The sequence below is a fragment of the Vipera ursinii genome, assembly GCF_947247035.1.
Source record: "Vipera ursinii genome assembly, chromosome: 3".
Taxonomy (NCBI): Eukaryota; Metazoa; Chordata; class Lepidosauria; order Squamata; family Viperidae; genus Vipera; species Vipera ursinii.
In genome coordinates, this window is record NC_139516.1 from 177214656 (window position 1) to 177228298 (window position 13643).

At 36.1% G+C, this 13643-nt stretch overlaps 1 protein-coding gene across 1 annotated transcript in view; it reads right to left on the reverse strand.

Annotated features, from left to right (window-relative positions):
- Nucleotides 1–13643, reverse strand: part of CYP7B1 (cytochrome P450 family 7 subfamily B member 1) — a 113886-nt gene that overhangs the window by 8614 nt on the left and 91629 nt on the right. The window contains exons 3-5 of the mRNA XM_083361214.1: nucleotides 11283–11876; nucleotides 10614–10820; nucleotides 1198–1376 (exon numbers count right to left, since the gene is read on the reverse strand). Of these exons, the coding sequence (XP_083217340.1) occupies nucleotides 1198–1376; nucleotides 10614–10820; nucleotides 11283–11876 (980 nt within the window). The remainder of the gene's footprint in view (nucleotides 1–1197; nucleotides 1377–10613; nucleotides 10821–11282; nucleotides 11877–13643) is intronic.

Genomic DNA, 13643 nt, shown 5'->3' on the forward strand with positions numbered 1-13643 from the left:
ACATTTCTTAAGACTTTTCCTTTGTTCAAGTGAAAATATACTTAATGACCCTTTCTTAAAGAATGCTCCTATCAGTGGGAACCTCCCCTCCTACATGTTCAGATAGCTCTTCCCTCCTAGCCTTCATAAAATCTGGGAAGATTCTCTTTCGCCAAGCTTTGGGGGTAGAGCAACTATGGTTGTTCCTCATGAATAATCATTTTTAATTCTTTTTGGAATGGTGGATTCCTACCGTATATGTGTTTTATAACATATTATAAAACATAACATAACATAACATAACATAACATAACATAACATAACATAACATAACCATTTAATTTTTAATCATTGGAGATTTATTTTAACCAAATTATGGATTTGGGGATTTGAATACTTCTCAGAATCACTTTGCTAGAGAGGTTTATATCACGCTATCCATGAACTCCTTGGAATTCAGTAAAAAGCAGAATTTTTGTAAAGCCCTGTGACTTGCATTTCTGTCTCTTTAGCATCCCCAAGCCAGCCACAAAATATCTCTGTAAAAACTCAGGGAACAGCCCTCCAATTTGCATTCAGGTGATGAACTTCTGGAGCTGCATTAAGCTGAACTAGACAGGATTAATTTGCAGTCTTTGATATTCATTAACTTTAGCCTCAGAAAAGGGAAAATACATGGAGATGACACAATTACCCTCAAAGCTTCACTGCAGAGCAACAGCTTTACAATCCTGAGTTCACAACGCCATACTAATTGACCACGAAAAGACCAAGCCCGATAAAGAGAGGTGAAAAACCATACGTCTTAAGAAGACACTGCTATTATAGGGGCTTTAGAGAATCAGTGATGCTTTGGGGGCACTTAACTAAATAGCCCACATTATTTGCTCTTTAAGCCACCTTCCATTATTCTGCCTTCTTTGGGCATCCAATGATCCACTTCCAAACAAAGCCCACATTTAGCCCCAAGTTTATGGTAGTCAGTGAACAATTGTCAGTTCTTCTCAAAGAGGGTAGCAGTCAGTCTCATTGCCATTATTTCTCCCTTTAGGCCTTGAATCTTTTGACCTGCACCAGGCACCTTGAAAAGAACTGAAAGTAGGAAGATTTATGCCACAGTTTTTTTCCCTATCCTCTTAAAAAAATAATCTGTATTATAAAGAACTTGGTAACAGAAATGTCCCTGGGATCATATGTGTAATAGCAGTCGATTGTTACCTGAGGATCTTCATAGATTTCAGGGTCCATGTGCAGAACTGGAGGAAAAATTGCTAAAATATCTCCTTTTCTCAAACAGACTTCACAATTTTCTTCAAGCTTGAGAATAAAATTTTCTTTGATTTTACGGACATTCATTGACGAGGAACACATTCGGAAACTCTCATTTATAGCACTTTCTGTGTTTAAATAAAGATAAAAACAGAACAAAACAACATTTCAAACCATTATAAATACTGAAGATGACTGGAACTTACAAATTCCTATAACAGCCACTGAATTAGTTTATTAGATGTAGCTAAAAAAAAGGTGGCGAGGAAAAATAAGCAGTGGAGTGGGAGAAGAGAAGTAAAAATGGGACACTAATACATTCCTATTGTTGTGATTCAGGGTCAGCCTGTGGGTTCAGCAGTTGAGTCGGACGAATCAGAGGAGGAGGGGGGTGTTGAAGACCTTGCTGAGGGGGTTGAAGATCTTGCTGATGATAGCCCTCAGGCAGGCCCCTCCCACTTGGTCACCATGGAGACCCAGCTGTGTGAGCCTGACAGTGTGGATGAAGATGACCCACAGCTGGCCCTGTTCAAGGACGCCCGACGCAGGAGGCAGTCAAGTAGGAGTAAACAGAGGAAGGCTGTGGGGCTTCTCGGAAGGAGGCAGAGAGAGGCCACGCCCTGAACTCTTTATAAAGGGAATGTTTGGGGAGGGCTGGTTTGCTGAAAGCAACCGCTCAGATAGTGTTTCAAAGCTCCTGTATCTTGGTTCGTGTCTTGTTTGTTTTTTGTGGTAATAAATTTGGCAGACGTCATTCCAGCCTCTTGCCGTTTATAAAGGGGTTGCCTTTTCTGCAGGGCCGGTGGCAGGCTGGTACAGAACACCTATAGGGCTAATGGAGTATTTGCTGTTTGGAATGTTTAAGTATAATTATTAACTGATAGTATTTGATATATTTAGTTAAGCTCAAGATAATATAGTGTATTTTGGGTAGAAAACCATTATTTGTACATCTCACTGAAATGCCAACACCAAAGAGAGGAATATTTTTATGCGCTTACATACACTGCAAGGGTTGCAATACCAACTTCAACATTCAGTGCTGTCCTCCAAATAACTATACAGTGAACTATGAAGTTAGGATGCTGAGAATTAAGGAACCTTTAGTAATATCATCCTCACGTCATAATTTCTACTGTTGGCTGAGCAAATTCAAATTATGCGTGGCACTTTGACAAGTTAATGGGGGAAAACCCATATCCCATGTAATGCTTTGACACAAATCCCAAACCTTTTCCAGATGCCCACCATAACTTGGAAAGCTTGGAAAGGCAAATGTCCTTGCCATCCCAGTAGCCTTCACCTTTTGCTCTTAGCATGACAGATTTTATGGCTAATTTCTGGCAATTTATCCTGGCAGTTTGAGGAGAAATTCCTTTGGGAATAATATGCATAATTTGCATAAATCATTCTGATAGCATGCATACCAGCATGTACCTCCTGTCTGGGGCTGCATCTCTCACTTAGTAATCAAAACTGACTATTTCTTCACCAGCATGGCTGGGTCCTGTAGGAGACAGCATGACTCCTTTAAACTATCAGTATGAAAACAAGCCTTAGCAATGCAAAACCAGAGCACCCATAGACTATAAGATCAAGCATAGATGGTTGCTTAAATGCATTTTGGAATGTCCACATTTAAATCCCCTCTTTTGCCAGATCTGCTCTGATGACTATCTAGAACTTAAAGGTTAATTCACAAGAAAGTGTAGCAACCTTAGCATAGAAGCATTTGAAAAAGAGAGTAACATTTTTTTCTTTACAAAAATTAAAAACAGTGCATGGCAAATAAAGCTGATATGGATGCTTTTCTGCAAGAGGTTTTTTTTTTCTCCTTAAGCACGTATTTGTCTAAAGAAATGAGGCTGCGGTCAGTTCTGTGTGGCCAACACCGTGATTCAATGTGACGTACAGTGAGGCTGTGCATATTTTTTTTGGACTGCCTTCGTTACTATAATCAGGGAGAATCAAGTCGGCTTGTTGATGATGAAGCCAGAAAAAAAACAACCTCTTGATTCCAGAATATGGCCTCTATTGTGGATAGCCACAAGGCACAATAGATGTCAAATGGCTGCATTCTGGCAAGAGAAAACTTCCCCCAATGCAAAAGAAAGATCCAGGCTCCATTTCTTGGCTTTATGCAGCCTAGGAATAATGAAGCTGATTAGACTGTAGTAGGCTGCAGTATGGAAATGGTAACTGACATATGTAGGGCCACTGTGCACCAAAGCAACCCAATCCTGGTTGGGGGCCAGTGAGGGGAAGACAGTAAAGCACAGATCACACAACACCCATAAGCGAAATCATCAGACAAGTGTTGCTGCTGCTGAAATAGCAGATTTCCACTTGAGTAGCACAAGCCACACAGTCATATCAGATTGGCTGACATTTTGAAAGGAAGCATGGCAGTCTGTTGACCACTGTGGTATCCCAAATGACAATCGGGCAAACTTCTCTTTTAGAGAAGTTAATCACAGTAATGGAGCTCAGAACATGGCTTAGTGGTCAGATCATAAATGACAAATCTATTTTACCTTCTAGTACCAGCTATGTGGGGGAAAAAGGAGCTGCGGCTCTTGCTCTGAGCGATTTTGCTGATAATCCTTAGATGACAAAGGTAATGAGTCACATTATGATCAGCAAAGGAGGAGGGAGCTTGTGTGGGTTTGTGGCAGCCGACCATGAAAATAAACAAACAAAAAATGACACTCTTTCCCAGTCCTCCTCCCCTCCCCACTCCCCAACAATTCTTATACACGCTGGATTTAGACACTGAATGACAACTAGATGATAAAACAGCAGCCTGTACAGTACTTGTGGTTGTCATACTCCAGTAGGCATAAGCCAGCACTCCTGTAAGACCAGCTGGATAGCCTGGGAGGCCTCCCATTTTGCACCACGAGGTACCGTAAATGATCCAGCTCTGGAGAACAACATCTGTTTCTGTGCTAGTGCAGAACAAACAAGGCAATTTAAAGCAAAGCAAGAGATAACCAAGCAGCAAATGAACATGACCCTCATGTTTTCCCACTTCCTACACACATGAGATGCAGAAACTTCAACACATGAAGAGAGATTGTCAGAAAAGTTGACATATTTTCTAAGGAGGGAAGGAGAGAAAGGGAGGGAGGAAGAGGGGGCCTTCAGACTTCCCAGAGTATTATTTTTAGAGTCTTCCCACTCTCCTTTTTCTCTTATATTCTCTGCTTCCAATTCATCCACAATCTTTTTTTAAAAGTCGAAGCCATTTCAATATACTTATAAATATTCAGTCTTTAAACCTAATTTGCTATACTTAGTTCACATGCCTTCAAGCATTTGTCTTCCAATTTCCACTGAATAAATGCGTACTAATGAGAAATGGAACAAGCTGCTGAGGCAAAGCTGGGCGACTTGCGCCTGGCCCGCCACCAGCTTGTGATAGGCAGGCAAATTGAGTTAAAATGAAAAGTCTTGTCAGCTGAAATACAACACGGAGCCAAACAGCAAGCTGTCAATCATCCAGCCAAAACAAGGGACTGCAGGTAATAAAAGGTCATTGTGAATCATTAGTACATTTGGCTTTGGTAAGCAAGTTAATTTTAATTAAACATGATCTTGATCTGTTACTGTTTAATAAAAAACTTGCTGCAAATAATGGTTTTTTTAATTTTATATTAAGCATTTAGCAGGTAATAGGAAATCTGTAAATGTCAAGGGTATAGGAAAGAAAAATAGTTGTTCAATATGCAACTATTTTGAATACATCTACTCTTTTCAGAGCACTATGATTATGGAAAGAATTCTTCCATAAAGAATTACGAAACGCAACAAACCTGTAATTTGCATAATGACTGAATAGAACTAAATTAATCACAGGATACAAAGATAAAATATCTACTTTCTCCCACTTCATTCAGTCTTAAAACAGTGATGTTTAACGATAGCATACTTACTGTACCTTTCAAGACAGTTTGTATCCTAGCACTGTTTAATTTTAGTTCTTCTATCTGGTAGTGAATAATGTTCCATACAATGTTCTCTTTAGTGTAAATTACTGATATTCAGGACAGCTTAGCCATTCAAAATAAGATCTTATCTTGGGCATGATCTTCACCATGCAAGCAAAAAAAAAAAATCTCCCAATGCCTCCTTCTGTGCCAGAGACAGAGAATCTGGGTCCTTTGGGGGGGAAAAAAAGCAGAAGTCCAGCACAAAAAAAGCCAGACGTTTTGTGACCAGATAGGGTAAGGAAAGAGAGAAAGTTAAAAATCTCCTGATTATAGTTGGCATTTCAAGGAAGGAGGGTTTTCTAGATAAGAAATTGTCACAGAGGTAACAACTGTTCCAAGGGTCATTGACTAAAAAGGAAAGGAAAATGTTAAGACAGTGCTCTGTTTAATTTCTTTTTCTAGATTTTTATGACCACTTTATTGCATCTGGAACTTATTATCTTTACACAAGCCCAGTCCTTGTATTTTTATGCAGACTGGCCTATCTTTATATTTCAACTGCTTCTCCATTATTGGAATGGATCACTTTGGAATCTTGTCAGAGCTTGTCACTGTGCTATATATTTCTCTATTAGACATTTTCAGATGCTGTCTGATTTTGAATACCTCTACAATTGTAATTCCTTTGTTAATAAAGAATCGTATGCCTAATTAAAGTTAAAAAGGAACTTCTACAATTTCTTTTCCTATTTCCCCCCTCCTTTTAAATAAAAGTTGTTTTCTTTTGTTTGATCTTTCTGCCAAAGAGAAAAGGGGCTGATTTCCGCTTAGACTCAAGACTCAGTGCTGCAGAGGCAGAAAGTGGCTCGAAAGTTAATTTTCTTCTTAAGGTAGGAGGAAGATTTAGGATGTAAATACCCAATGTGTACGCTCTGTGTGTGCATTATGTGTATCAATGAATGTGCCTACTATATTTAAGATTACTGGAGGAGAGATGGATAGAAGAAAAAATCTGTGCATATATGGAGATCTATGATAGATAGTCTGTATGATGTCTCTGTGAATGTGCATTCTTTACCCAGCAGCTGATGCTCTTTTCAACTTAATCCAACTTAGTTAAGAAGGGCAATTGATATTTCATTGATATGTAAGGCTATCAGATATATGAGCAGGCAAAAAGAGGACATGAATAATTCAGGTTTTCATCATCTCACATCTGGACTACTACAATGTGCTCTACATGGGGCTATCCTTGAAGAAGATTCAGAAAACTCAGATGGCACAAAGTGCAGTGGTGTGGGCAGTTCTTGGGCCCTTAGGGTGACCAATGTTATACCACTGCTCCATGAGGTGTACTGGTTGTTGGTTTGCTTCCAAGTGCAACTCAGGTTACTGGTTATTACCTTTAAATCCCTGCATGGCATGGGTCCAGTTACTTGAGGAACCATATCACTCTAATGGGACTGGCCTGCCCCACCCACACTAGCAGAGGAGGCATGCTGCAGACCCCATCAGTCAAGGAATTTCAGATGGCAATGTCCAGATGAAGACCCTTTTCCGTGTCACTTCTGCTCTTTGGAACATTTTATCCCTAAGGTGAGATTGACTCCCATCCTTTTGACCTTCCAAAAGGACCTGAAGACCTGGCTCTACCAGATGGCTTGGCCCTCCAAAGGATGTGGCATCACACTGGAGGTGGTAAATGAATTAAGAGGCAATCCCATCTGACACACACCCACCCCCTCGTGCATCTGCTCCCTCCCCATCTTTTAACTATATTTTTTATCTTTGATTGTAGCTCCATATTTATCATTTTAGAAATATTTATTTCATGGTTTTAATGCTTTTAATACTATAAGCTGTGTAGAGTCACTTCAACAACATGGGTGAAGAAAGAAAGAAAGAAAGAAGAAAGAAAGAAAGAAAGATAGAAAGAAAGAAAGAAAGAAAGAAAGAAAGAAAGAAAGAAAGAAAGAAAGAAAGAAAGAGAAAGAAAGATTATTTGACAATTATTTGACTTTAAAGCTTTGCTGGTAATCTTTAAAACATGTAATTAATTTAGAAGAAAATGTATTGTCTAAAATTATTGACACAAATCCTTACAAAAGTGAAAATATATTTACATCTCTCAATTGAAGTTCTTCTTTCACTATGTGAGATCTCTAATGATACAATAATTTATTCAAAAAAGAAGCATCAGATAAGTGGATAGTGTTTTGCATATACAAGGTTTAAATTTCAGTCCTTGAAATAGAAGAGTTGAAAAAGTAGTTGAAAATGAGCAGTTTAGAATATTTTGGGATTTCCAAATACAAACTGATGAAGTCTTGGAGCATAACCACCCAGATATAATTGTAGTGTGAATAACTGATGTGACATTTCCAGGAGATAGCAAAATAGAAGGGAAAGAATTGGAGGAGATCACAAAGTATTTAGATCTGAAAATTCAAAATAAAAGATTATGGCAAAAGCCAGCCATGGTGGTCCCAATGGTTATCGCACACTAGGTGCCATACCAACAAATCTTGGGCTGCACTCAGAAAATCTCCACATTGACAAAATTCCCATCTGTCAATTAAAAAATGACCACACTGCTTGGGTCGTAGTGCACAGATAATAATGTATCAAATTTATACACCATCCAACTCCCAGTAACTCCGGGCAGTTTATAAATTGTTAAAAACATTAAAAAACGTGAAACAACAGAAGAAACATAAAACAAGGAAACAAAGATGGCAGAGAAAAATATCTGATTAGGAACAAGGAAAAGGAAGAAATGGATCGATAATATCAATTGGGGGTCCAATTCTGACCAGCATCTACCAGTATATTGACTTGTTACTTTTAGTATAGTAATATTCAGAAAGTTAAAGAATCCCAATTCCCACTGTAACTTAGATTCACTTCTTATTGTGGATTCCTTATCTATTAATTTTTTGTGTGTGGTCTGAGATTATATAGAATGATTTCTGCTATTGTAGAAATTATAACATTGGCCACTGTTGCCCAGCCAAACACATAAAAGGCAAACTGATGTAATAGAAATAAAAGTATTTTTTCTCTCAAAACTACAAACAAGCTAAAAGTATCCAGAATCTAGGCTTTCTCTATCATATTATATCCTCAGCATATAAAATATACTTAGTCACTATATCTTTCCAAACTCTTTCACACAAAAATATATCTGTATAAAGGCTTTTTTCCTCATTTTTTTATTTTAATCTCACCTTTATTCTCTTTGTTCAGTCCAACCATAGCTTGCTCCTCTTCATATTCCCATCCTGTTTGGTTACTTCTTTGCATTCCATTAAAATCAAATACTTTCCAAAAGTCATTTCTGGAGACAGCACAGTTCTCTAAGTAGGGTCTGCCTCTTTGCTTGACTTTGCTTCCTTCCTAGAAGATAGCATTTCACCAAAGCAAAGTGCTAGACTCTACTTGCTTACCATAATTATTAGTCTATGTGGGCCTTCAAATTCAATTGGTTGGATGCTTGTCTGTCCATCTATCTAAACTCACTACATACATACATACACACATACATACATACCATACATACATACATACATATAATATACTCTGAGTCTACTAGGAGGCATTTACACACATGTGATATTCACAAAATCAAATTGCCTGCCCTGTGTTTGTTTCCCTTGTTAGGTAAAAATGAATGTTTATATACTTTGAATAGTCTTTGAATGTCAAATTGGTGGACAGATTCCAAAAGCGATTGGAGTCAAGCTAAATCAATAGGGTAAGTCCATGACAAAAATAAATAAATTATATTATACTGAAATTAGGAAAAGTTAATTATTTTCCAAGAATTTTCTTCTTCTGTCACACAAAAAAATACTATTCAATGACATTCTTTTAGAATTATAAATAAGTAAGTCAAGAATAAGCAAGTTAAAGCTGTCCTATTTTATTGTGCCTTTAGTCTGACCCGACTGTTAAGGCAAGTCACAAATTTTGGTACATAAATAAATCTCAGTTAATGATGAGACTAGTAGAAATGCATGGGGTAGTATAAAACTTCAGATATACCATTACTGTATATGCTCTAGCTATCCCTCCTCCCAACTTCCCAAGTTTTTCTTTATACAGAAGAGGTTTAAGTGCGTCTTTCATGAAGAAGTTGGTATGTGTAACATAATACCCATAAGTGCTTATTTTTCATGTAATCAGAATACTTAACCATATATATGATGAGGCTTAAACCAAATATATTTATAATGGTTTTTAAAAGTTTGTGAACTCTCGACTTCTCAATATTTTTATATAAATATATCCTAAAACTAGATCAAGTGATTCAAAAACAATATGCCTGTTCATTTATTTACTGAAGTATCCAAAACTACATAAGGAAAACAGGTATTATTTTAAGTCATATTTATAAGAAATATCGGTTGACAAACTTTCAAGCACCATTGAAAACTCAAGTTAAATTCTCTGCCTGTGAATCCTTAAATATCTTAATTGATACCTAATACCATCATGTTGATGTTGATTCTTAGCAACCACATAGATTTTCTCCAGCATAGTTCTCATAGCTTAGCTTTTTTCACAATTCATAAAATGCTTTTTCAAAAAAATTAAGGATTTTTTTAAAAAAGCAACAAGGTTTTAGGTTTTTAGAAGAGCAATTTTGCATATAGATTTTTAAGGTAGTACAAATCCAAGCAAGATAGGTAGGCTAGATTGTTGTAGATATGCGAACTGATTATCATTTTAAACCAACTATTTACCCTTATTATGAAAAGCTATGACTTCTACTACTACTACTACTACTATTGATACACTACACATAAATTCCACTAAACCTATTTTCCTTAAAAATTGCTTAAAAAGTGGGATGTTTACCAATTATACAACATTCTCTATATATATATCTTCTCTTTTTTGAAAATAACTGTTTTATTTTTAAAATATTTATATCTTTTACTGCATAGTTAACAAGCTGCCAACTGTAGAAAAATGAGAATGTATCCTGTTTTATGCTTTAAAAGGATTTTTTTTAAAAAAAAATGCTATATAGGCTAATGATATTTAGAGAAGTTGATTGTTCCAAATATTTCCTTTCAATTCATGAGAAGGCCCTGTTCTGCCATCTTGTGAGCAATGCCTCTGAAATATATTCCCCACTTCAGCAGATGTTTAGAGTCAGACTTAATATGTTTACACATTGTGTAAATAACTGCAAAGCTTTGATTCAACCTTTTTCATACTTTGCTTAGTTAATTACCTGGGCTTCTATGTTTACATGCAGTTAGTGTATCTCTAACTATAAAGTACATAATTTATAATTGATGTAAATGATTGTTATTATGTCAATTAAGCAGCTGGGTTCTCCTCCTTCTCACTAAACAGAATGAGTGATAAACAGAGTTTACATGGAGATGCCTACTTTTCTTCAGAAAAGATAAAATAAATTACCTAGATAGACCAGGTTGTCCAATTGTTCTTTGCTGAGGTAGATGCTGTATCCTGGCTTCCTCTCTTGACCTGTTGACTGCAGCAAATGGTCAATTTCGTCACGCACCACTGCAAAAGCTTCTGGGTGCCTCAACAGATAATATATCGCCCAGAATGTAGCCGGAATTGTGTTTCCCACCGAGGCCCACAGCAAGGTAAAATGATGTGCTGGGAGAAAATAAGTGAAAAGGAAGATTAATAGCGTTTATTACACTGATTAGATTTGCAGTGTGCTAATTAAAAGATGTTAGGACACAGACCCAGCCAAGGATCAGTGAATGCTAATGAGGACCAATAGGCTTCTGAAAGTCTAATTTTCTGCTTAATGAGAATAGTTTGAAATGTAATTTCAAGGTGTGGGTGGGGGTGAAATAAAGGGAGGAAATGCAGCTCAGTTATAATCTCTCTCATTATCACTATTAAGTATCTTGTTTTACCACCTCAGCCAAAAAAAGAGAGAGAAAGAAAGAATCAATTATCAGACAGGATTGTTTCAGAATAAAACATTTTATCATTACCCAATTAGAGAAAAAACGTAAAAATTTCAAGGTCACAATTTTGCCATTTTATTTCAAAGGTCTCTAGTAAATTATCTGATTCAATTCAAGCAAACATTCAAAAGTTTGCTACCTGCTTTGTCATAATCGCTAAGCACCTTATAGCTTTCAAATATATCTTTTCTGTCTTGGACTAGTTTAGAAACATCTAACCATTTCTCCATCTTTTTTGGATTTAAAAAGTTTATGAGTTCTCTCCGGGCCTTCTTGGTTGCTCCCAGCAATATAATTGGTACATTTAGAGCCAAATAGGAAAAGTTGGCATCAAACTTGAGAAATTTTTCTCCAATTTCATCAGTAACATAGCCATCATTATGAGGATCCCTTCCAAAGAATGTTTTAAAGGAGGCTTTAAACATTATAGAGAAGCAGAACTTGTACATTTTTTCCATCTTCCAATCTACCATTAGTGAAATCTTGTGCTTAAATATATTTTGGAGTGTTGTCATCATGTTATCAGAGAGTGTGTCCAATGGTTTGCCAAGAAGAAGTTGATAAGTCCTGTGTATATGTTCATTCATGTCTGGACAATTCCCATTTACAACTGGAGGGTGATCAAATGCTTGGCTTGATACTTGATCTGCAAATTCTGCAAATTCCAGATACTTGCTGTTTCTGGCCACAATAGGATATTGTAGGGGGTTTATTATAAATGTAATATATTTGCCTGAAATAAAGAAAAAGAAATTGGTCAAAGCCCACATGATAATTTATGCCAACATTCTGCAACCTATTGCCTTACAGTAATGCTTCTCAATCTCCAAGCAACTTTAAGATGCTTGGACTTCAACTCCCAGAATTCCCCAGCTAGTCATGGTTGGCTGGGGAATTTTAGGAGTTGAAGTCCAAACATCTTAAAGCTGCTGAAGTTGACAAACAATGCCTTAAGAATCATGTACAACAGCTCCCATCATCTCCAACACAAGACGTATGCTGGCTGATACTGATCTAGAAAACAATAGGTTTTCCCTGGTGTTTTCCTCCAAATTATAATAAAATGTGGCAGTCTCAGAATGAGCACCATCCTCACAGTGCCAGAAATGACATCTTTCAAAAATACCTTATTGCAAGTTATTCTTAAAAATAGAATAATAAATGTACTTTAAGTGCAGCTTGATTTATACTATGGCATTATTCCTGAAAAAGAGCAGCAAGCTAGGCATACATTTTTATATATAAAAATACAGCATACAATTTATATGTACATTACAAAAAAGGAAATTACAACAAATTACTATATCGTGTTTTGAGATATGAAAAAATAGCAAAATAAACCATGATAGCATTGACAATATGCTATGCAGGCAAAGGTTCCAATGCTGTGCCTCAAAGATTTTGGCCTTTTATTATATTTCTGTTAATATTTGTGGATCACATAACACTCCTGACCTCAGTAACAATGGGTATGCACATGCTATACATTTTTGCATTTGATTCTAGTAACAAATTATCCATTTGAACTAGGTTGTATCTTGAGAGAACTAATTTAACAATACAATTATATAACAATATAATCTGTGAGATGAATTCTAAAATGTTTCCTATGAATTATTCACTAATATCTAAACTAAAACTTAGTTTAAGCATTTCAACAATAAATACAAAGTTGAGAAATTCCACATTTTTGTTATAATATTCACGAGTTCACCTTTTAAAATCTTATTTCATACCCCAACATTATAGGTATTAAACCAAAGTAGTGTACCTGCTGAACAAATCTAAAGCTTTATAAGTCACTATTCTTTCACTTCTAAATACCAAAACCAAGACTCAAAATTTGCTAAATCTCTTCTGAAATGGCCAATAAACATAAAAAAGGATATTTTGTGGAAGACTGCAGGATACAAATTTAACATTCTTTAAAACACTATGTTTTTGATTGGTTAAAACAAAATATTCCATTTTTTCCAGGTACCTTGGTTTTTCATATCTATCTTCAATCGAGCATAGAAGTTAAATATAACTGGAAATCTCTAAAATTCCTTGCAATAAAACAATAATCTGAAAACTTTTCAGATTATTGTTTTATTGCAATGAGTATAGAGCATTTATAGAGTACCCTAAACAAAAATAAAGAACTTTTCTTTAAAATTTATAAGATAACAGAAAAAGCTATGTGGAGTCTAGAAAAGACATTCCGCATTCTCTGTACAGTACAGAGATTCCTCCCCCACACCAGCTATGAAATCCACCTTCATCTGAAAAAATGTAAATATAGTAAATACAAACAACTTCTTGTGATCCCAACTTGATACAATTGTCAAGATCTTTGAGGCCTGATAATGTATTTATCTCAGAATTCAGGGACAAACAACAGAAAACTAAAAAAGATAAATAAACCTGACTTGCTTTGTTACTACAGAAAAGCCACATTATACTCAAAAATCCAGCTTGCCTTTTCTTTGGACTGTAAATATTATCACGAGATAATCAT